Here is a 24,185-nt window from a genome sequence, read left to right as displayed (position 1 = left end):
GGGTTCTCTCTCGCAGATGAAGCTGTGATGCGAGAAAGCTGCATAATGTTTAGTACCACGCTAGTAGATCAAATCAGACAGCGACTTCCCGACAAGATGAAAGTTCTCCAGGAAACATCACTCTTATCGGTCGAAAACGCTTTGTGCGTCGTGAAGGAGCCATGGAAGCAATGGCCAGATTTGCCATGTCGATGCTCGTGCTGCCGTATTCAAATGCCGAAGTACAGAGGACGTTTAGTCAGCTTAGTAAAATCCAAGCTGAGGAGCAAGCTGAAGCCTGAAGCAACAAACGCCATCCTCGTCATAAGAGCGGGGCTGAAGTGACGACAGAAAAGTTGTTTTGATTGCGAACTTCCCACGGCAGTTGTTAGTGCAATCGGGACATCTGCAACGTATGTGCAACCAAGTCACCTTTCTGGTCCCTCAATAAGTACCAGCGGTCCTGTGGAGATGGTGTCAGACGACGACAGCGACGACGAAGACCTCGATGTGTTTCTGAAAATGCGTTCTGAAAGCAGATCGAAGATACTTTTGGCGGAGTCGGTTATCATTTTGCTTAGGTATGCTGTAGACTGCTGTACCTGCTACTGAACTTGTGGGATTTCCTCTACGTCGGCTCGTGTGAGGGGAGGGGTAACCGCGGGGACGGGCGGGGGTGGTTTGGACCGGGGGGCTCGCTCTGCTTCAAGGGCTTCTACCAGGCGTAGGAGGTCGGCATTTTGTTGTAGGTTTTTGGTCAGGTCGAGGAGTACCGGGGGAATGGTGGCGGGGAGTGGCGTGAGTGGGGATAGCGGGAGACAGTTTTGTGTGTCGCGTTGGGGAGGGAGTTGAGCAGTGGGAGCACGAGAGGCAAGAGCAGACCAGCTTACCTTGTCGGCGGCTTGCGTGGACGTCTTGCTGATCGGCGAGTTGGGGATGAAGCGGCGTGGACAGTCTTTACCCGCTGTGGTATGGGGTTGGGAGCACAATCGGCATTTAGGAATACACACATTGTCTTCTGACGGAGTCGGGTGTCCGCAGTGGAGGCATTTTGGGCTGTCAGGGTTGGGGAATACGTGCATGTGGTGCCCCAATTCACCGCAGACGCGGCACACTTGCACGGAGCGGCAAAAAGGTCGGCAGGGGAGAAGTATACTGCCGCCCTTCACGTAGAACGGCACGCGAGTTCTTGGAATGTGAGAAGCGCGGAGCGGGTGTTGCTCATGATGCGCGCATGGAGGAGGGTGGGGTAGTTGCCCTGGAGGTAGGCGCCTAGGTTGTCCTTGTTTATCGAAGAGTCAAGGCCATGGATGACCCCACGACAAGTTCCCGGTGGTGGCTTCATATAAGTAGAAAACTCGTAGGTCGAAGTTGAAATTTGCAGTTGCTGTATCTCGCTCAGCCTTTCGGCCAGCTCGGGATCCGCGGTGCTTGCGACAAGCACATTCGGAGTAGGTTGAACCAAGAGAGTGACGTCTTGATGGAAAGTCGGAAGCGGCAGCTCACATTTGGTTGACAGGGCCTCGGTCAGTGCAGCGGTGGTAAGGGTAGCAACGTTGAGGCCGGCTCGTGGGCGGAAGATTACCTTGTAATTGGTAGGCGGTAGACGTGGCGGAGACTCCCGGGTCGAGGGCTTGGGAGTCGGCGCTTTGTGTACCTGGGGTTGGCCGGTGGCTTGGCTTGACGTCATGGCGGTAGCAGTGGTCTTCTTGGCGCGTTTCTTCAGAACAGTAATTCATGGGTTGTCTGGCGGGAGGGTTCGCCCGCTGTCAGGGTCCGTATCCATGTCGGTGCTTGGCGATGGGTGTGGAGGAAGCGCGTTGTTCATCTCAGGCCCGAGGCGCCGGCGGTGGTTCGAAACGATGTAGCTAGGCCTACAATATAGGCCTAGCGGAGTCGGTGAGGTCGCGAATCTCGGACGGTGATATTTTGGGCAGCAGCGGTCCAATGCGGATCCCCCAGGTGTTGAGTGGTTCCTTTTGTCGTAGTACAGACGCTGGTGACAGTGCTTAGGCCGTATACTGTTCTCAATCCGCGTTCTGGCAGCATAAATCGGGAGCTGAAGCGAGGCGCGGGCGACTGCGTCAGCCCCCTGATGGCGGATCTCTCGTTCACATTGAAAGAAGTAAGATTTTGTCAAAATCCTGTGACTTCACCTTCACAAGTTCACAGAAAAAAATTCGTTTGGCACAGAATTGAGGGCCATTGGGATATAGTGTTTGTGAACATGTTCGCTAAATAGAGTTTTAGTTCATGGCAACATAAAATGGTCGCAAAGGCGTAGATCACGCAAAGGAATGTACAGGTGAGAATTGTCGAGATCAATAAGAGAAAGGAGTTAGTTGCTAAATTCAAACTAGCTAAAGATACTCGTCGCTATAAAAAAAGAAATATAAGCGGCTTGGGCATCCATTTAAACGAACTGAACGATTAACAAAGAGCCGCTGTAAAACATTTCTGGCAATAATTAAGGGGTGACTTTCTGAGAGGCTAGGTCCGATCATTTATATCGGCAGGTGCTCGGTGGTTGCATTTGCCCGCAAAACTATGTCCATTTATCCAACAACGATCAATGGTAAGTAGATACATTACTCCAGATGTCACTAATTACTTGGGGTGGACATCGACAGGGACATGTCATAGAGCGCACACGCGACTTCTTAAAGAAGAAACTGGCCACCAGTGGCCACATTTCCTGATTTCTTGATTGCAAGATGCCGGGCGCACGTCAGAGGATTGCTGCAGCTGCACTAGCGCTTGTTTGGGTGTCTTGCATTGTGGCTTGAGTGCAGGAGCGGTACAATTCCAGGAACCTGTTTACACAGATGGTTCTGTAACGCCTTTGAGCCCGGCAGGTGCAGAGGCCATACCATCAAAATTTACCACAATACGATTCTCTGTGCCCGTGCCACGAGCACGACGGTTACTAAAATTTCAGCCTTCCGTGGGATTCTCCAACACGTTATCGAAGCTGCTGCCCAAAAGTTGCCTGTTTTTTTCTCATTCCAAAAGATCCCTGAAAAGTGTGCAAGAAGCCCTGCTCTACCGTTCTTTGGGCCATCTGAGGACAGAAATTCGACTTATTTCATCAGGCCGTCATGAATGACCCTGATATTTTATTTTAGTAGCTGCCAAGTCTCTACGAAATCACCAGCAACGTGCACCAGCTGATACAGCTGCCGGGACCGGCCATTTCATTGAAAACACCATCTTGATCGAAGCGCAGCGAAGACGAGGACAGAAACACAGGAGACGACACGCTCTGTGTGTCGTCTTCTGTGTTTCTGTCCTCGTCTGTGCTGCGCTTCGGTACGTCGCTACGTACCAACTCTCCCAAACCAATACTCTCCTGAAGCATCTTGCTCCTGTGCTCAAGAGGCGGTGCCGCTAAGCTGCTTCGTCATTTAGCGCGTACAACCTGGTAGAAGTACCATTAGTCAACGAAACACGCCGGACTTTGTGCATCCGCGCCTCCACAACCAGGACCATCCACACCAGCGCCATCTCATGTGTGGGCAATCTCGATCACAGTCTCCTTCACTCTGTATAGTGTGCTTGCCGGTAGCCTTCATAAAGGCCTACTTCTTCCTCATAGTCATTGGCAGCATCGCCCCCTACGATTCCTGAGAGGTTGAAGAGACAATCAAGCATGTGCTTTCTGAATACCCGCAGTATTCATCGGAAAGGCGCATGTTGGCCTACAAACTCAGCCGCTTTCACAACCAGCACTTTACAGTAGACACCATCTTAGGATATCGATCCCTGCCATCGACTTCGCAGAAAGCGGCAAAGCTCTTGTATGTTTCCTTACGACACATGCTTTGACGAACGACTAGAGTGACTGAAAAGGCACTAGAGTGCCTTCGCGTCCCCGCTTCTATCCCCTCCACTTCCACCTGCCCCATTCCCTCATCCGCCCCTGCGTGCTGGGCGAGAGCACCGTCCAGCTTGGATTGTCACGACCGGCTTCGGCTGGTGAAGAGAGCCGAAGGAGCTCGTCGGTCTCAAGGGGTCCTGCAGCAAGGGCTCTTGCCTGAGGCAACTGCTTCAACAGTTGTTTGTTCATAATCTTTCTCCCCTCCTTGTCGCCTGCCCTGACTTTCATGCCCTGAACCCCACTAATTGTGCCGAGTAGCAAACCGGGCACCGCGCCCGGCTAACCTCTCGGCCTTTCTGCTTGCTTTTATCCTCACCCATGGGAGTACATCTCTGCATTTTAAGAAATACCTCACTGTGGGCTAATTTTAAACCCACGATTAAGCTTTTGAATGAAGTTTCGAAGCATTTTTCATCGGTCCCTGCGAGACGTACGAAACAAGACCATGTCATGTGCAACTTTCAAACGGCCCAATTATCACCCATTTTTCCGTAACGGTGATTTTCACAACTCCGCTTTCTGTACAGAGGTAACCTCGCTCTAAAATATCTTTTGACCGAACTAGAGCCGTAAATGCTCAGTGAATTCAAGCTTTCGACGAGACGCAGAATGTCGCAGAACAAGGGGTCAGCGATTATTGTATCGTGTATCGATGTCTATACGGCCAAGAACATTGCATCCTCCAAGCACTACTCGTGATGTTCTGTCGTTATCGCAATTCGCTATTTGCGGCTCCGTTTTGTACGTGGCACATGGTTTTAGGTTAGAGACGAAATTCCGAACTTCAACATTTCAATGCATATAGAGTGGAAACCTGTTCGTACGTTTCTCACCGGGCCGCGAAAACAAAACGTAACAACCAGGAAAACACAGCAGTGAAGAAACCTTCGAAAATGAACGAAAAAAGTGTAGCTTTGACTTGCAACCCTGCATTTTGCAAGTTTTTCTTTCGAACCTTAAAAAACCGGAGAATGTAGGATTGCCGCTATTCCCATCGCTGGAAAACACGAGGCGTGGCAATGCAAGGTCTCTAGCGATGTCGACTCTCTTCTGCGCTGCATGCTTGTTTGCTGCGTTTAGTAGGTCACGCTTTTACTGAAAAGAAAGCGCCTCCCGTTTTCGCAACGTCATCAGGGCACGACAAAGTTGGCGGTTGCAATGGACCTCTCCCGAGCTACGTTACGCGCCGGCCGTGACGTCAGGGTGAGCGCACGTGCTGGGTGTGGCCGGGAGGGTGGTTGGCGAAACATTCACACCGGCGCGCGGCGCGAATGCAATGAGGCTTCATTAGACGCGCGCAAAAGTTGAGTTTTAGATGCACAGCATCTCTTGCTTTCAGCTCCGTCGTCCGTCGTCCATCCATCCGCCGGCCCAGGAGGACACCGGCAACACTGCCGCTCCAGGAGCCCTTTGGGGAAGCGTGCTCGTATCGTGCCGGCCCAGGAAGACACCGGCAACACTGTCGCTCCAGCATCTCATGGTCGGGGCTATGTCCCTCCCTTGTTGTGGCGCCGTCCACACCCCCACTGCGCATGCTCGCCTCATCTCGGGCCGGCCCAGGAAGACACCGGTAACACTGTCGCTCCCGGAGCCATTAAAGGGTCAGACACCACCGGGGGTTCAGCAAGCCGAGCATGCGCAGTAGAGGTGTGGACGGTGCAACAACGACAAGGGAGGGACATAGCCCCGTCGCAACTAATAAAATTACACCATCTTCCCGTAGGGAAACCCTGAGTAGTATGCGAAACAGCCATGGGCTCAACGCAATTTCCCGTTTCGTAGTTCCGGTAAGTGAAAAGTGGGGTAGTTACCATGGAAACCAAACTGTAAATGCAACGGTAGCTACGTACCTCAACCTAACGGAAACGACGAGCTGAAAACTAATTGGCACTTGAATCGACTCCATGGCTGCTTTGCATACTACTCAGGGTTGCCGTACGGAAAGATGGTGTAATTTTTTTTTTTGCTGGTGTGTTGACTTTTCTGATGCTGGTGGGTTGCTGTGCTTACGGCTACGCAAATCGTGTGAGAAAAATCAGCGGCATCCAACTCTTCCGAGTCCCCAGAGAGGTAAATTCGGCGGGTATTGTGGATGCGCGAAACGCACCGAAGAGGCTGGTAGCCAAAGCGGCAACATTGTCTGCTCTTACTTATAGCAAAATTTCCCAACCTCCAACTTCTGCTGTTCTTGAAAGCGCAGTCATACCGTATACATTGTGCGTCCGCGCGGATTAGTGCCCCGAAGTGATGCCGTTTATTAACCATCTGCATCGTGAAGCACCAGAAGAAATAGTACCGACGGTTGGGGGCAGAGGGAAATATTGTCATTTTTGACGAGGTAGAGTACTGTATTAAAAAGACAGTGAATGCCTAACCTGCTTAGGTGACGAGAAATAAATGTTTCGACGAGGGGATCGCGATAGCCGCCAGATCGACCACGACAAGTTCGGTCGTATGGGGAGCTGTTCAAGACGAACGAAATTCGTTGCTTGTAAATGCAATAAATTTTTACCCTCATCAATTACATCATGGCTTGAAGATGCGGCAAAACAGAGATGCTTGCCGTGCTCACATGTATCATCGTGCCTTCAGCGCGAGATGGGCGCTTACACGTCTCCAAAAAACTCGAAAAATCGGCTGGCCCTAAGTGAACACACCCAGGTAATGTATTCTTTTGTTGCGGCCTCTCCACACTGGCGTATTCTGCGGGCGTACAAGGACACCAACTTTAACTATCATGACACCCGCCGCGGTGGCTCAGTGGCTAAGGCGTTGCGCTGCTGAGCACGAGGTCGCGGGTTCGATTCCCGGCCGCGGCGGCCGCTTTTCTGATGGAGGCGAAAAGCAAAAACGCCCGTGTGTACGAGATTTCGGCGCACGTTAAAGATCCCCAGGTGGTCAAAATTAATCCGGAGCCCTCCAGTACGGCGCGCCTCATGGCGTGCGTTGCGTCGGCGCGTTAAACCCTACCATCAAATCAAATCTTTAACCACATACGTAATGACCACCGATAATTATTTCAGTGCCGCTGTCGCAAGGTATACGTACTAACCATGTGTGGTTGTTATGTTACTCTCACATGACGATGAACCATTTCGCGATTCAACTGGGGAAAAAGGTAACAAAGCAATCGGTCACTTACGTAGAGCACGTTATCCTCCCGATATTTTAATTGAAATAAGTTTTGGTTTTTGATCTTTATATTTTTGTTGCGTTGCTGCCTATTTTACTTTTTAATGATTTCATGCTGTACCTTTCCGCTTTCCCCTCGATATGAAATTGCGCGTACGCTACTGTCTCCGGGCGACGCAAAGAGACCAAGAACAGGCACCGCGCTCAGCACAAAATCCGTTAGGAACCGGTTTCTTTTTTATGAAATTTGTCAAACCTGAGGTCATTTTTCCACGTATATGCGTCCAAATAAGTCACTGTGAAATTATCATTGTGAACGTGCTCTTCGTTTTCAAAATATACGATATGGTCACGCTGGGCTCTTATGCTACAGTAAAAATCACAAAGCGACAAATTTTATTTCAGGCCTTGACACATAACGAAAAAGAAGATTATGGATTTGTCGGGCACTTATTTAGTGTGATAATGAAGCACGCGATGCACATGCCGACATCGCATTTAGTGCACTGTACTGTTGCAGTTGTCTCCAGCGCACCTGCGCCGTTTGCCGTGAGGGACAGTTCCAACGAAGTGGGCTGTTTGGTCATACCGTGGACCGCAAAGTGCACTGTCCCAGAGCGCCGCCGTTCGTCGACGACATGGGCCTCTAGGCTTGTTGTGCCATCTTGTGAGGTAGCTTTGAGCAATTTGCCTCCGGAATTCAAGTTGAGTGGTTTTGGATCCGGTGCTGCGGATAAGCGCCCAAGCGTTGCTTATGGCTACGTCGCAAAGCCAAGTGAATATTGGCCACCACCATTTCTTGCCGCGAACTGCAGTTCGGTAGGCGCCTACGTTTGCGTCCATCTAGTTAGTGCCTCCCATAAAGCAGTTGTATTGGGTAACGGCATTAGGGCGAGGCACTTTGATCCTCTTTTTCCTGTGCACGCGAATACCTGTCTGCTGAGGACATGGGGTCCATGCCGTGCACGGTGCTTGCGATTGTGACAACAGAGTTGTCCATCCCGCGCACAATTATTATCCCGTCATCCGAAAGCGCGTGCTCTTCGTACCCACAGGAATTGCGTTTGATGATATCAGGCCGAGCGATGGGGCATTCTTTCGGTAGACGGTTTTTCCTCACTGTGCCTGTGGCGTCATAGTTCTTTTCTTTCAGGTGCCTCAGTAGTTGCAGGCTGGTGAAGAGGCTGTCGAAATAAAAGTGATAAGGCAGATCACGAACTTCGACGGGACGTTCATACACCATTTCGAGGAGTGGTGCAGCGGCTTTTCCGAATTTCTTTTCATACTGCGTGCTTGTTCCACTGTCTTTCTGCTTTCCTTGGTAGACTTCAAAGTTTGCAAGGTAGCCGCTTTTCGCATTCAAGCACCACACCTTGTACCCGAAGCGAATTGGTTTGCCGCGTATGAATTGCTTCCAGCCATGACGACCATAATATTCTATCACGCTTTCGTCATAACTCAATTGACGCACAAGCTGAAAATGGTGCTGGAACTTTGCCTTCACTAATGTCATCAGGGGCCGCAACTTTGCGAGTTTGTCGCTTAGAGTAAGGCTCCTATTGTCGGCACAGTGAAGAAACCTTATGATTTCTACGAAACGGTTTCTTCGCATGGCGTTGTATACCATTTCATTCCGCATGTCGGTGCCACTGTCCCAGTAGCACTTCTTTCCTGGCAAGCGGTTGTAACCGGAGAGAACCAGTACACCAAGAAAAGACTTCATCTCTTCCTTTGTGACCTCGGGGTCTGGCGTATTCAAAAACGAAGCGTAGCTCCTTGTTTGTTCGACCAAGAGATCTATGACACTTCCGTCAAAAAAGAGCTCAAACAATTCCACAGGCGAAAGGTCTCTGTAAGCGGTGAACTCTGGTTCCGGAAATATTTCGGAATTTTTTAAAGCAAAGCTTTTTACCTCTACCCCCCAAGGGTTCTTTCGTGACCGTTGGTGTCACCAGAAAACTCCAGCGAACAAATAAAAGAATTTACTGGCACCGCTGGGAATCGAACCTGGAACTAAGAGACCTACAAAGCGAGAGCCCGTTGTCTTACCGATTTAGCTACGAGCACACGCGAAGACGAGGAAGACAGGTGGTGTACTCACCAAGCACATCTACGGGTTTACCCCCGTCTTCTCGCTGAATGCCACGTGAAAGCGTCACGCGACCACTCACGCCCATCTAGCGGCACTGTGCGCACCTTGCTCATGTGCTAACATCTACAAAAATTAAAGGAAGCTCACACCAATGCATGTCATCTCACTTCTAGTACGCCAATATGCTTAAGCCTGTGGCCTCCAGTGTTCACGTAGAAAATCACAGCTCCTTGTCGTCCGCCCTCACGCCAAATCAAGGAATACATTCAAATACTCCTTGATGGCCAGGCCATCACTCCAAGCCCCAGCATCAAGATCCTGGGCCTACATCTCGAGGCTAACACCAAGAGTGACGTCTCCTTGCAGCGCCTCAAAAACGGCATTAATCAAATCATACACATGATCGGGCGAGTTGCCACCAAGAAGCGAGGCCTAAAGGAATCCGATACCTTTCGATTAATTGAAGCTTTTATCCTCTCGAGAGTCACTTACGTCAACTCTCTGTCTTCTTCTCAACAAGGAAGACATAGAGATGCTTTATATAATGGTAAGAAAGGCGGTCGAGCGGGCCATTGGTCTTCTCATGAGTGCGCCCACACAGAGGCTGCTTAGCACGGGGCTCCACAACATGGTGGAAGAGCTGATAGAAGGCCACCTTTCAAACCAGAAGGTCCGACTCAGAACTGCGGTGGATAACCGCATGCTTCACCAGATTGGCTGGGCAGCCCGGAATGTCACTCCGCTTGACGTACTCCCAGACTCTTGGCGACTAAAATTAAAGATCTCCCCTTTGCTTAGAAATATGAACCCCTCACATGACGAGGGTCACCGAAAAGCATGGGCTCAAGCGCTAAACACCACCCTCGGTGGGGATCATGCAGTTACCTACACAGACGCCTCCAAACATCGAGGGCAGTAATACACCATCATCGTGGCTACCTCCAGAACCAACCTCCTCACGTGTACCTCGCTTAAGACACAGGAAATGACGGCAGCAGAAGAGGCCGCCATCACCCTGGCTCTCACTCAACCATGGGTTCGGAGGGTAGTCACCGATTCCCAGTAAGCCTACTGGAATTACCAGCCGGGTTGGGTGCGCTGACCTGCACTGCGCGTGGTAAAAAAACCACTCCCCAAACGTTTCCATTCAGCCCGTCAGGACACTTCCTCACGCTTCAATGGAGGGCAACAAATACGCCCACCCAACGAGCCTGCGCTTTTACCTCCCGTGCTATGGAGCTGCACGAGGACAGTCACCCGCTTGTCACGTTCAGGGAGGTAACCCAGCATTGTCGCCTTCTGAGACAGACCTTACCTTCGCCTTACCCTGACCTTTCCAGAGAACAACAAACTACCCTACGGCTAATACAATCCGGGCTACTTCCCACAGCCTGCGGGTCTTCACTTAATGCATCTTAATCGCTACGACGATGAATGTAAATTTTGCTCAGAAGTAGGAACACTCCGCCCCGTAATCAGGGTGTGCCACTTTAGCCCTCAGCACCCTCCTCTCTTTCCGTCAACTACCCAACAAGAGCAATTGGAGATGCTGCTGTCCAGGCCCTCTCTACCTACCCAGCTTCAGCGGGTGGACAGAACACAGGCCGCGCGGACTGCATATGGGCCCCACAGAAGAAGGAATCACCCCCCGGGGTTGCACTCTGGGTTGTTCAGAAATCTGAACAGAAATATTTCTTCCTCCTCTACCTCTTTCTGTGCCGCAAATCTCGTCGCCTCCGTCCGCGGCGCTGAGACGGAGAAGTAAGATCGTCTAACACCGGGTTGGAGCTTTAATTTTCTAAAAAACGTTTCCTCTCTTGTGCTACACCAATACAGCTCAACCAAACACCGTTCATGCATCATGCATTGATTTAACCTTACCAAGAATATCTCTTTGAAGTAATAAATGGCGTGGTTAAGTGCATTTCACTTTTCTCTTGTTTTACTATTTGTAGAGCGATGTGAGTGAATTTAAGTGACGTCGCAAGGGTAATCGTTATGAGTGCTGTTTGCAGCTTTGCTTTCCAACCACATTCACGGGGTGAATTGGCGCGATTTTTTTACAAGGTCACTGTTCTTCCACTTGGTACTTGAAGATGAATTCGCGTCAGCGCTTTTCTTTTTGACGCATGAGGAGCCATTTGGTGATTCATCGCTTTGTTCTTCACTGCTTCATCTTGATCACAATCGCAACCACCAATACGACGGCCGTCGGCAAGAACCGTTTCAGCACCTGCTCTAAGCTGCCTACTACTAAGGCTGTCTATGAGGCCGCCAGAATCCTCATCTGCGGAATCTTCTTCCGAGTAAATGGTAGCCTCCGGTGGCTCAATGAAAATAGCCGACACATCTTCATCATCCTCTTCGAGTATTCTGTCTATTTCTTCTAAAGTCAACCTAGGCAGAGAGGAGATGGACGCATGAGTGGTGCGAAATTACCCTACAAAGAGCGTAAATTCAAGCAACGAAATTAGGCAAAATACGGAGCCTAACGGCCCAGCGTGACCATATGGCAACACGTAAAATAACACGCTTTTTCGCTAACACGTCGATCAATCTCTTATAGCATACAGCAAGTGCTCTACATGACATGTACATCAGGCTATTGCAAGAAAGAATATTACAAAAAAATCCGCTTACCCTCGGGAGCGTTGCATGTCGACACGCCAAAACGCAGAACCACTGTTTGGCGCCTGTTTTAAGCAGCTACCAACTAAACATGGACAACTTCCGCCACCTGGTGTCTGTAAGGGGTACCCTAACCTAAAAAAAAGAATTACGCCGTAATTTTGGCGCGGTTTTTTACACCTGCATAAAGTGAAACGCGCCGCGGGGATATGCGTGACCATATGGTCACGCTGGTACCGAATGGGTTAAGCGGACCTCGAAAACAACAATGAATGAGCTTTCCTTGGTATGTGTCCAAACACAAAGAATCTTAAAAAACATTCTTGGAATGCGTCGCAACAGCACCAACGTTCATAATGACTCCTTTAGGCTGTTCTGTCGCGCACTGATGAACCGAAAGCATCCCTCGTCGGTTGACCGTACGGTATACGAAGGTGTTCCGCAGACTGAAGGTGCAGAAAGCTACATGGAGGTGCGACGGCCGCAGCTAGGATAGGTAGACCCCGCACCTGCAATGTAGACAGCCGGCAACGGCACGTCGTTCCTTTCGGGCGTCGCGCGGCCAGACCACAGAACAGGGAGGATTTTAGAGAAGCAAAGGTCTAGCTTTGCCTGTAGTGCCAGAAAAAGCGTAGTGGCGGCGTCGTGAACTACCCAGTACGCCCGCTTGATGGCGCTGTAAACACGGCTTTGTAAACATGGCGGATGATTTTTGCACAGGCCGCTTGAGCTCCTTAATAACATGGCTGCCCTCGCACGGCGGCCGCCGGCTCGCTGCTCCACGGCCGGACTCGACTCTCCTCCTCCCGCGCGCGAAAGGGGCGTTGAGTCCGGCCGTGGCTGCTCCTGCTGGCTGGCACGCTGGTCGCGTGTTTACTTGCGCTGCGCTAGTGAAGTGATGTTACGCCAGGTGACCAGATGGCCTCGACTGGCACAGACCACAGTGAGCAGCAAGTGAGAACAAATCGTTTATTGACATCCGCAAGTTTACAGAGGCCAGGACATCATTTCATTTCGATCGCTGCAATTGTACGTCGCTTTCGTGACAACATTTTTTTTTTTTTTGCCATAACAACTCGTTCACTTGCGCTAAGATTTCGAACGAAGGGCACAAATGAAGTATTGACGGCGACAACGGTTTCCTTTGCACCGTCTTTCTAGCGGAGTGCATAACACTCACCTTCTGTTGGAAGAATCGAATATTCTGGCCTCGACAGCTGCCTTCCGATGCGGAATTTCCCACATTTGTCATTCCACAAGCACTCAATTCCCGTGTTTTGCCAGTCCTCTCAACAACTGATGGACGCAAAAGCACATAACAGCAATAACAGTCACGAAACCGGTGCTCCGCGCACATTGAAACGGTCGGCCGTTGCAGCGGTTTCAATTTGAATTGGAGGCTTTGTGGTTGCGAATTCAGAAACGAGGTGGTGCACCAGTCGGCTGTTCGTAAAAAGTTGCGTACATTTTTGCTCAACGGATGTTTGATGCGGAACTTGTTAATAGTATTTTTAAATAACACATTGTAAGCGAACTGTGTGGGCTCTTTGAGTCACGGAGAATGTTTTGTATTCTATACCAAAAGTAACATTTTGCCTGCGCCGTCTGGTGGGCTTGATGGTCGAAAACAGCGCTTTAGGTTGGTCACGTGGGGCGTCGATTTTTACGCCGCCTATAGGGAAGACAGGGAACGTCCAAGCTTGAGAGGCCTGGCCAGACTGTGCCGTCGGCGCCGGCGCGTTCTGCCAACCGCCGCCGCATTTTGCGGCCGCCAGCAGGCGCCACCAGTCACGCACGTGCGCTTCCTGACGTCACGGTATTTACATACAGGGAGAGGTCCATTTCAATAGTGTTGTCAAAGCTTGAAGAGCACGATGACGACGAGAGCGCGTGCTATACTTGCGATGGCGCTTTATGGCACACGCGCAGTTCCGGCATTCCGAAGTGAAACTTCCGTTTTGGTCCCTAGAAAGATTTGCTATTTTTAGGGACCGTACTTCCGTTGTAAGCGCAGTAATGATGGTGCTAGAGTGCTAGCATAGAGTAACATAGGGCCATCTAGCGGAGACAAATCGCACACGCGTGCGGCTTGCTGCTGTCAGCTCCGTAGCCAAGCTTGGCCAAGGCTGGTCCAACGTCAAAATGGCAGTCCCCGCAAGTTGCCCGGGCGGCTTCGCAGTGTCAGATTGCGGCGAATGATCCGGAAACGTATTCTGAGCCGCGACGTAACAGTGAGGATTTTAGTGCATGGGACTGTATGTGAGCTGCACCGGGAATCGACAAAAAAAACGTAGCAGCCGGGTAAACGTAGCACTGGCGAACGTCAGAGCGGGGTTCTACTGTATATCAACACCTTTATTCGCCACCAAATATCCTTCACATTTTTACAAAAGCCTACTATGGCGGTGGACTTGCGAAACACAATTATTCTAACCTCATACACACGTCCAATTGAGTAAAACAACCAGCCCAGAAAAATCTGTATAGAAAAACCCGCACATACGCACGCACAAAGGTGGCTTTACTTATTACTGTTATGGAAGCACGAACAAAAAAACCGTCAAGGCCACCCTTATAATTTTTCACAAGCACTTATAGCAGCCAACAGTCCGTGAGGTCGGTCGTAAGCTGGAACCCGCTGACAAAATATTCGGTCACTCTTTTAAGGGTGCGAAGTCGGGCAAATGTATCGACGTAGCAATAGCTGGTCCAGTCTTCGTACTGCATGTCAAACACGGCAACTCCGTAGGAGACCTTGGTCATGTTACTCTTGAAGCCGCAGAGCTGGAATACGAAAAAAAAATTCTGCAGAACTTCAGAGAATTATCAACGAATGCGTAGCATTCTGATGTCATCTGTCGGAGTGTCAGTTTTTCTCAGCCACATTTGGGGTTTTTCTCAATCCGGTCCGAACAGTTATCTCCATTTACGCTATTATAACAACGCGAAGTGGGAAATTCGCGAAATCTACATTATTATGGATATTCAGAGGGTTATAAGGTTTGCCATTTTCCTTAATTACTAATATTTTTCTTATTTTCTAGTTTTTGATAGTTTTCTTCCGCCACTAATCTCCATTTACGCTGTTATAACGATTACATTTGAAACTTTTGCGAAATTCGCATTATTGTGTAAATTTGCACAGCTCGCCATTTTCCGCCATTTTTTTTTATATTTTCCTTATTGTTTTAGTGTTTAGAAATTTTTTTCTAGCGATTATCTCCTTAACGGTAATAAAACGACATAGGTGTAACTTTTACGAAATCTGCATTATTGCGGAAATTCAGGGCGTTATGCGGTTTCTTATGTTTCTTATTTCATATGTTTCTTATCCTGTAGATTTCCAAAATTTCGTGCGACCAGTTATCTTTATTCACACCATTATTGCATTTAGAGGTGGAACTTCCGCGATACCTGCATTTTCGTGGAAATGCAGGGCGTTACACGGTCCTGACTGTGGGGGTACTCGGCCTAGAATGCCACGCATTAAGAACTCATAGAAGCCCTCTATTGAAAAGTCGGCAGAACTGCCACTGCTTTGTGCCTTAATACAGTAAATATGACAGCTGTCTCTGTCGCAAGCCACGGTATTGGACCAAGGAGGTTGTATTGGATCAAGATCAGGCCATAAAATTCTATGTACGTGTACCACCCGCACACGTGGAGATCATTAGCACGAAGACATCTGACAGCGGCCGCCGAGTATCCCTTCGAGCACACACCCACCACGAATGCCGGTGCTCAACTCACGCAGCCGTTACGGCCTCTGTGTTCATGTGTCTCCTCTCGTTGAGCAGTTATTTAAGCTTCAAATGAAAATCAATTCAAGCATTTTGCGGCCATAAGAGATATTTTTGTGTCTACATGAGGTCATGGCAAAATATTTCGTACGTTCAGGCGAGTGATTTGGGCTTGGCGCCGGACAGTACAAGGCCGTAGCCTGGGGGTGGGGCGTTTCCGTATCAGAACACCCTCGGAAAGGGAAAAAATGAATAAACTTTTGTTGCTGCGCAGGGTGTCTTTGTTTTCATTTTTTACTGGCGGGTATAATAGCTAGCCCCCCCCCCCCCTCCCACTCTTTACAAAAAAATAATTCTTGCTACGTTACTGGCTCATTAATATCAACCTTGCTCTCATTTCGTATAACAGTGTTCATGAGGTACTAGCGCTTCCTAGTTCGGGACGCATTAGTGAAGGCAACTGAAATCCTCCTCCTACCTTCCGTTTCAGAGAGACTGATGAGTCGTAAGTGAACGAAAGGCCGTCGTTGAAGCTGTATCGGTACTCGTCCTTGTATTCCCCGTGCACATGTGGCGTTTTGTACTTGTCTCCAAGGCAGACCTGTTTACGAAATTGTGGGTTACTGGTTAACCAGAGCTGGCCGAAATATTAAAATGAGCAGTATTGCTGACATATAAAATTTCATCAGGAATTCATTACTGCAGAAAACCCAGTAACAAGGATTGTGTGGTCGAGCACTACGTAAAATAGGGCACCAGATGTCATGTCTTTTTTCCTTACTTTAGCCATGTGCAGCTCGTCTGCCTCGAATGACTTGTTTATTCATTATGATAACTGCATAAAAAGCACGTATTTACACATCAGAGTACTTCGGGAACTCACGAATCTCGTAGCGGGAAAATTTGGGATGATAATATCCTCACATCCTTATTGATACTCTGAGACACGTGGTTTTTATGCAGAAAAGTATCCGAATTAGAACCTGAAGTCTGAGTCAAATATAAATTTGAAAGTACTCCCAACACAGTAAACTGAACTGAATGTTAGGGAATTGGGATAAATATTTTACTATAACTTTAAATATACAGATGGTGTTGTTTGGCGAAGAACCGCATTGAGTGGGTGACGACTAAAGAACCCCTGCTGCATTCCCGAAAATGTATGTGTGGTTTGTGGTAGCTATTTGTTGCACCATGAGCATGCTTACAGTCCCTAGCTAGGTGAAATGCGAATATATTGAACTCATGAAAGAGCGACGCATAGGAAGCGTTTCTATGCTCTGAGGCCATGGTTCTGAATGTCGCGTTTGGAGGGTGTGGCTGGTACGGAGCAGAATCCATGTGTAATTGGTGCGGAGTAGAATTCAGAACAACCATGCCCGCTTATGTTCTAGAAGCTTCCAGTCATTGCAGGTGCGTTTGTACGGAGCTCCGCGAATTTCCTCATTTTCGCCAAAACTTCCGCCATGCAGGTACTACTTACTGCTCTTTCGTAAAGTTCTAGAGCACCTTTGTACCAAATTTGAGCCGCATATCACCGATAGCCTCACCGATTTAAACGTTTTCTTTTTCTCGGCGCGGCGACGGCAACGCATGCTGGGTAACAAGCAAGTAAAACAAAGCTAGTCAACTTTCGTGACAGGGTGACTGCTTAAAGGCTATACTCGCATCATCGCGTTGCTGTTCCGAAATTTTAACAGCTAAATCGGCTTGCTAGGTGCATTTTTGGTAATCTTACAGACAACAGGGGTGTAAACCACCCGGCCGGCCTGCTTATGTTTTAGAAGCCTCCCGTAGGGCGGACGCGTTTAGACAGAACTGAGGGAATTCTCAAATTTACGTCAGGAAATATGCCATGTCATGACACCATTGTTGGAGTAGCGCGCGAGTAGAAGTTTTCGGCTGAGAATAATTTAAAAAGGGGAAGAGGGGCTCTAATGCAACTGCAGGGGCCGTTTTGGCTAGCTGAGCTTCAAACTAGCCGTTTTTTCGTAGCTATACAGTTGAGCATGACAGTGGCTTACCTTTCCTACGGGCAGACGTCAGCTGATCTCATCAGTAAACGAGAGTGTCAGCTTATTCCTTCAGAGCCACGTTTATAATAAGCAAAACCGACAAATGCTGGCTGACTATCACTACAGGTGCGTGCTACAACGTCGTCCGCGGGAAACTCTCTCGCTGGTTTTCGTCTGGCTCTCTATTCCCAGCACATGCAGGTATAAGGTGCTGCCTGCTCCGGACGTAACCGTCACCCCGGATACCTAACGGGCTACACGGGAAAGGTTTCACCATGCCAGGAAGGCTCTTATGGACATAAACAGCAAACCCTCACCAGAGAGGATCTGGCCACCCTGGTGTAGTAGTTGGCCGCCACCAACCATGACTAACTCAACTGTCGGCCCTCAGTCCCCAGCAGCTATAGAGCACCTGTCCACGGCCGTGGTCAGGACAGCGATATAGCAGAGGGTGCGAAGAATCCGGTCAGGCCGCCTGTGGGAACAGACCCTGGCAACGTTCAACACACGCACTCGGTCTAGCGAGGGGATCTTGGCTGTACTACTGGAGGAGCTCTCGAGCATTAGGCGGGATATTATTGGGCCAAGTGAGGTTAGGACAGGAGGAGGATTCACGAAGCTCACTTGCGGGCATATTCTTTGATACAGTGTACCCGAGAGAATTGGCGTATTCATGGGTGGTTGAGGCCGTTACTACACCAGGGTGGCCAATCCTGCTCTGGTGGGGAGTGCGTTACCCGCAATGGTTGTCGGGGTCAGGCCGCACCCCAAGCCCCATTCTGTAATTCTATCAATACGCGGATTTTTTGAAATCTTGTGGGAATTTTCCGGCACTGGGATTCGAACCATGGTCCTGTTGCACGCGAAGCGCATGCTGTGCCTCTACGCCACCGACGCATATACCCTGGGAGTAAGGATTAATGAAGAATACCTCAGTAACCTCAGATTTGCTGATGACGTTGTCTTGCTAAGTAACACGGGGGACGAATTGAAACGCATGCTTTCCACACTGGACAAACAGAGTAGAACCGTGGGCCTGAAAATTAATATGAAGAAAACCAAAGTAATGATCAATAACCTCGGGACAGCACAACGGTTTGAGATAGGTGGCGAGGCAGTGGAAGTGGTAAGCGAATATATCTACTTAGGGCAAGTTGTGAGCCCGGATTCCAACCATGAGGCAGAGATAATTAGAAGGATAAGAATAGGGTGGAGTGCATACGGCAGACATTCACAGATAATGAATGGCAGCCTACCATTGCCCATGGAGAAAGTGTATGACAGCTGCATCTTACCGGTACTCACCTACGGGGCGGAAACTTGGAGGCTCACTAAGAGGGTTCAACCTAAATTGAGAACGACTCAGCGGGAAATGGAGCGGAATATGAAATATTAAATTCCAATAAGAGAGCGGAGTGGGTCAGGAAACAAACGCGTGTTAAGGACATATTAGTAGAAATTAAGAAGAAATGGACGTGGGCAGGGCATGTAATGCGAAGGCAAGATAACGGTTGGTCATTAAGTGTAACAGAGTGGATCCATAGGGAAGGCAAGTGTTGCAGGGGGCGGCAGAAAGTTGGATGGGCAGATGATGTCAAGAAGTTTGCGGGGGATAAAGTGGTCGCAGTTAGCACAGGACCGGGGTAATTGGAGATTAATGGGAGAGGCCTTTGCCCTGAAGTGGGCGTAGATAGGCTGATGATGATGATGATGATGATGATGACCCAAGAGAAGAAAGAACATGAGGAGGGATTTTAAATCCACATAGAAATAGCAGAAACCATAAAAGAGTTTTTCAGCGTTAGCTAGAGACGTGGCAGTTGTGATCAAGCTAAACAAGCGGTGCAGGTTAAAGGTAGTATAGGCCTATGCGCCAACAACCAGCTAAGATGAAGCCATAGATAGCTTCTACGAGGTTCTGATTCTACGTCGAATCAGCAATACAGAAGGCAACGACGCAGTGCTCAACTGTGATGGGAGACTGTAACGCAAATGTCGATAAGAAGCAAACGGGAGAAAGGTCACTGCGAAACCTCGGAACAGTCAATCACAACAGTCAAGGAGATACAGCGGTGAGATTTGCAGTGAGAAATAGCCTGAGGTTCATGAACACATTCGTCTACAAACGAAAGAATAGGAAATGGACATGGGAGAATCCTGATAATACAACCAAAAACGAAATTGACAAGTTAAGTGACATGTTAAGTGACATGTTAAGTGACAATTCATGTTAAGTGACAAGCCGAGTATCGTAAAAGGCGTAGACGTGCTAAGAAAGATTCGGAGCAGCGATCGTAGGATGGTTAGATACAAGCTAAGGCTGAATCTCAGAAGTGTGGGAAGGAAACTTATCACAAAGCACGGCCGTGAGGCTAAAAATAAATATGAATAAATCGAAAGTAATTCTGAATAAGCCTGCCATAAATGTCACCTTCAGCTTAGGAAACGAAACTCCAGAAGCTGTAACAGAATACAGCTACCTCGGACAGATGGTTAGTGCTGACCCCGACCATAAGAGAGAAATCCGGTTCAGAAAAGGTGTGGGCTGGGGAGCCCTCGGCCAGCACTCCCTAATAATGAAAAGTAACCTACCTCTGTCATACACAAACAAAATCTGTAACCAGTGCATACTGCCCGTGATGACATACGGAGCTAAAACTTTGCGTCTCACTAAACAACTAGAAAGCAGACTGAGGTGGGCTCAGCGGGCTATGGAACAAATAATGTCAGGAATAACTCTCGGGAAGACGAAATGAGCTATCTGGATCGGAGGACCAGCTAGTGTTGACGATATCATGCTTATGGAGACATGGGGACTAAAAGCGCAAAAAAGCGCGGGACAAAGAGAAATAAATAAAACTCCCAAGCATTTCCCCGAGGGTGAACATGGTTAAGTGCGAATGCACGGGGTGATGCTATGAGGGGGAGTAAAGTTAAAATCCGTTGGCATTCGCCCGTGAGCGCGCGCGAGCCGACCCACGGAGGTCTGGCAGTTTATCGCTGCATATATAGGGGGGTACGCCGCGCCGAGCGCGCCGAGCCAGGTGGCTGAGAGAGGAGGCGAGCGCAAGGGGAGAGGGACAGCGGCGCACGGCAGCTGCAGCCGAGCGAGGCGCGCGGCAGCTGCTGGGGAGAGGAGGCGCGCTGTGACGTCATACCATGACGTCACGGCGCGAGGAGCGGTGCGGGGAGCGGCGCGCACCCGCGCAGCCACGGCGAGGAGGCGGAGCGAGCGCGGTCACGTGGTGAAGTGACGTCACCGAGCCGTTGCTACGGACGCTTTCCCTCCGCTCCGCGCCGTTGCTAGGGAGAGAAGGACTGCGGACGGACGGCGCCGCCAGCGGTGGAAGGTTTGGTGTCGCTTATAAAGTGCATTCGCACTTAAAAATTTGGTTGTTCTCTTTTCCATAGGAACCGGTAAACCACGAAAGTGAAATGTGCCTTCGCAGGAGCAGTTGAATGTTCATTGCGCATCGATGTGAACTTGCAAATCGCTGTTCATATTTCGTCGGTACGGCAGCGTTATACGCATCAGCGTTAGATACTAGATACTAGCATTGTGTAAATCCGACTGAAAGCACACGCACTCGCAAACTATCCATGCCCACGAAACCAAACGGGTTGCCAGGGGATGGTGACACTAGCACGAAATCCCCAATTCGGCTTCTCCGCAGCTTACGCTGTGCGTCCCCAGTATACGTAGGCGCTGGCGTGGGGGCGCCAACTGCCGGCTTTCATTAGCGTCATGATGCACTACATCGCCTCGCATCTCCTAGGTGGCAGCACCGTCTGAAGGTAAGGACATAAGGCAAGTTCTTCGTCCTATTCCCGCGCCTGTTCTAATTGCAGTCGGGAGCGCGTTTCGTACCACGCGTTGCGGCAAAAGAGTTCGTGGCTCGGGTGCTGACGCAGCCACGTCAATCGAAGTTTTTTCTAGCGACGTCATTTTCGTGACGGATATGACGTCGTGAGATCTTGGTGGACCCTTGCATAAATCGTTTGCGTGTTAAAAAAGAAATGGACTTGGTCTGGCCATATAGACCAACCGACCAACGGTAGATAAGGAGGGTAACAGAATGCATACCAAGAGAAGGTTATAGAAGGGGAAGACCAAAAACAGAATGGAGAGATGAAATACCGAACTTCGGGGGTAAACTGCGGACTCAAGCGCACAAGAGAGGAGCTGTTGGAGGTCAATGGGAAAGACCTTCGTCCTGTAGTACCTGAGTAGGATGATGATGGTGATGATAATCCATGTGTAATTCCCAACTATTCTGCGCAATATTGTTGCGACAAGCACATAAAGTTGGCGGTGGCGAGTATCCCCAAGGGGCTCCACCACCGACCACGAAAACGCAATAGTCGGCGCGCACATTTTGCTCGAGTTGTTCTGGTTGCATTGTGAACACTTGCAAAGACGTCTTTGTAAGCTTCCGTGGATTTCGTCCTGCCGCGATGTAACAACGCGCCACGTTGCCGTAAAGAGTCATGAAAGGATTCTTATAATCGTCGATTTCATTAAGGCACATCCGCCCGTAACACCCTTTCTAACAAGATTGCTAATTTTAAATATTTCTTGTCATTGTTGTAGCAAAAGATAACACAACTTCATGAACGACTCTTCATAAAATAGTTGTTTTTTCTTTAAAAGCTAGATATCTATTGGATATCCGTCGGTAGCTTTTTGAGGTAGTAAAAACAATTTGGCATTGAAAATGCACACAGAAATGTCACCGCATTCATTATCACATTTGGTATGTCTGCGTACCTCAAAAATGCTTCCAAACTGGTTTGAGCCTTGGGGTAGCCTAGTGCAGCTCTGGAATGGGGCGTAGTATTTTTCCGTGTACCGCCAAAAGTCCAGGGGTCGGTTCCACCGCCCCGCCATGGTGACCGACACCGCCAGTGATGTGTTCCCGGAGTCCTTTGCGGCCAGTTCCTTCACAGCCTCGTGCGCCGTCGCCTGGAGGGGAGGATAGCATGGTGGGAGTCGGAAATCAAATTATAGCAGCTAAGGAACAGTATCTTAAACTGACGAATCTTCATGCAAAGACCTCGCACTACTCTTGGGTACAACTACGGGTGAGGCGGCCTCTTTTTTTATCTGCGAGCAACAAAACCAAGGAGTAGCCACGTTACCCTGCTAGGCTCGCCCCGCCCGCTCGTCTCGTCGGTCTTTCAGTGTGGATGATTCCAATCAGTAACTGACAACGTATTCTAGCGGCCCACAACAGCGGATACAGCGGGGCTTAAATCAGGAGAACTCCGGACCGTTTCGCTGTGGAGGTTTAGAAACGGCACTGCGCGGCTGTTCCGATGCATTTTGGCTCCGATTCTTCAGTTAGGTACTGACTTCACTTCTTAGCTTCGAGTTAGTTTTTTTTGTTTGGAGAGAAAAAGAGTTACGCGAACTCGCCACCACTAAAACATTAAGGCAATTAGCTTTCATTTGGTGTTTGAATTGGGCAGCTATGGTTAGACGGCACTTCACACTACCTCCTGTGAGCATGAAGTGCAATCCAGGTTTGGCGACCGGAGTAAAAACATCAAGCCAGCGGGATTACGGCCTTGCATTTTGCGTGCTGTGTACGCGGCACTTCGGCAAGAATTGAAGCTCGAGCGAACAAAAATTCGCGCAATGTAAGGTAGGCAACAAGAAAGTTCCTGTGATAGTCTACTGGCGCCGAGTGTCACACAGTATGCAAAAGGTGACACAAACTATTTGAGCCAATATTTCTCTTAGCGCACTTAGTACAGAAGACAACATTTGCCCGATGACCAGAAACAGCAGGCCTCCAAATGCACAGAGAAGCTTGTCACCCAGCATAGGAACTGCACCAGAGGTGTACTGAGCTCCTCATATTGCAAAACTAGCAGAGGTACCCTAACTTGTGCACTCTTCTGTATCTATTTATTGGTGATGAACAAAATCTACTATTTACCTTAACGTTCTGCTAAAAGGTTGCACAGAAAAAAAAGGGTTCGCAAGATCAAAAAAAGCTACAGACTTACAAAAGCGGTTCAGGCGTTTTTGGAAAATGGAACGCAACCCTCCGAACATTCTGTGCCTGCAATGGTTACGTTTTGGGTTTCCGAAAGTGGCCGTACGAAAATACTTAAAGGCCAAAGCCAGTGATTTTTTGTACCGTGAACACATACACTCGAATGATCAAATTACATCTAAATAAAGCACCCGATAATGGCCAACGAAGGCAGCGGGGGCGCATTTGAAAACCAGTGATGCATGCACACGTCACATACCAGAGTGAAAGGAAATCCATGAACAGCTTTCGTTAGTGTGGGTGGAACGATTTTACAGCCGTGGCGGTCGTGGTTGACGAGGGAATAATGTCCTCGAAAAATGAAAATGTCTGGCCGAAACACACTGCAAGAAATGGACAAAGGCCCATCTGAGAAATATCGAAAATGTTTGCAGAACCGATTGTCAGCTATCCCCCACGACCGCATGAGTTCAAAATCCCAGAGCATGTGGCGAGGAGCAGAGGAACACTAAGGGCGGGTATCACATCCCACAGTGCTAGCAATGTATCTCCATATAGATGGTGTTAAATGTAAAAAAAAAAAAAAAACACAAAGTTCGAGAGGAAAAAAATATTGTTTGAGTTGTTGCTCCTGAGCAACACTGGTACGACGTCTTTTTGGTTGTACGGTAGCGCCAAGTAGCCGAGGCCAACAACACTTCGTTCCCACTGTATTCGCCC

At 49.1% G+C, this 24,185-nt stretch overlaps 1 protein-coding gene across 1 annotated transcript; it reads right to left on the bottom strand.

Moving 5' to 3' along the window:
* Positions 1 to 14,095: 14,095 nt before the first annotated feature.
* On the bottom strand, positions 14,096 to 23,973 carry LOC144157648 (uncharacterized). The gene is made up of 4 exons (XM_077688466.1): positions 23,725 to 23,973; positions 22,232 to 22,426; positions 15,927 to 16,049; positions 14,096 to 14,492 (listed from the first exon to the last, which is right to left on the bottom strand). The coding sequence occupies exons 1-4, from the start codon at positions 23,950 to 23,952 to the stop codon at positions 14,301 to 14,303; spliced, it is 738 nt and encodes a 245-aa protein (XP_077544592.1). The 5' UTR covers positions 23,953 to 23,973; the 3' UTR covers positions 14,096 to 14,300.
* Between the last annotated feature and the right edge of the window lie 212 nt (positions 23,974 to 24,185).

The sequence above is a fragment of the Haemaphysalis longicornis genome, unplaced genomic scaffold (assembly GCF_048455015.1).
Source record: "Haemaphysalis longicornis isolate Haplotype H1 unplaced genomic scaffold, Haemaphysalis longicornis Haplotype H1 scaffold_10, whole genome shotgun sequence".
NCBI classification, from domain to species: Eukaryota; Metazoa; Arthropoda; class Arachnida; order Ixodida; family Ixodidae; genus Haemaphysalis; species Haemaphysalis longicornis.
Note: the sequence above shows the minus strand (reverse complement) of the source record. Positions and strands in the feature narration are given on the sequence as shown.

What these genes read in the sequence shown, in the direction of transcription:
- LOC144157648 (XM_077688466.1), bottom strand. Translation starts at nt 23,952, where the DNA reads ATGCTCTGGGATTTTGAACTCATGCGGTCGTGGGGGATAGCTGACAAT. An exon ending in AGTTTGGAAGCATTTTTGAG is followed by an intron (nt 16,050 to 22,231) that starts GTACGCAGACAT and finishes TTTCGTAAACAG; the next exon opens with GTCTGCCTTGGAGACAAGTA. An exon ending in CAGTCTCTCTGAAACGGAAG is followed by an intron (nt 14,493 to 15,926) that starts GTAGGAGGAGGA and finishes TTCGTATTCCAG; the next exon opens with CTCTGCGGCTTCAAGAGTAA.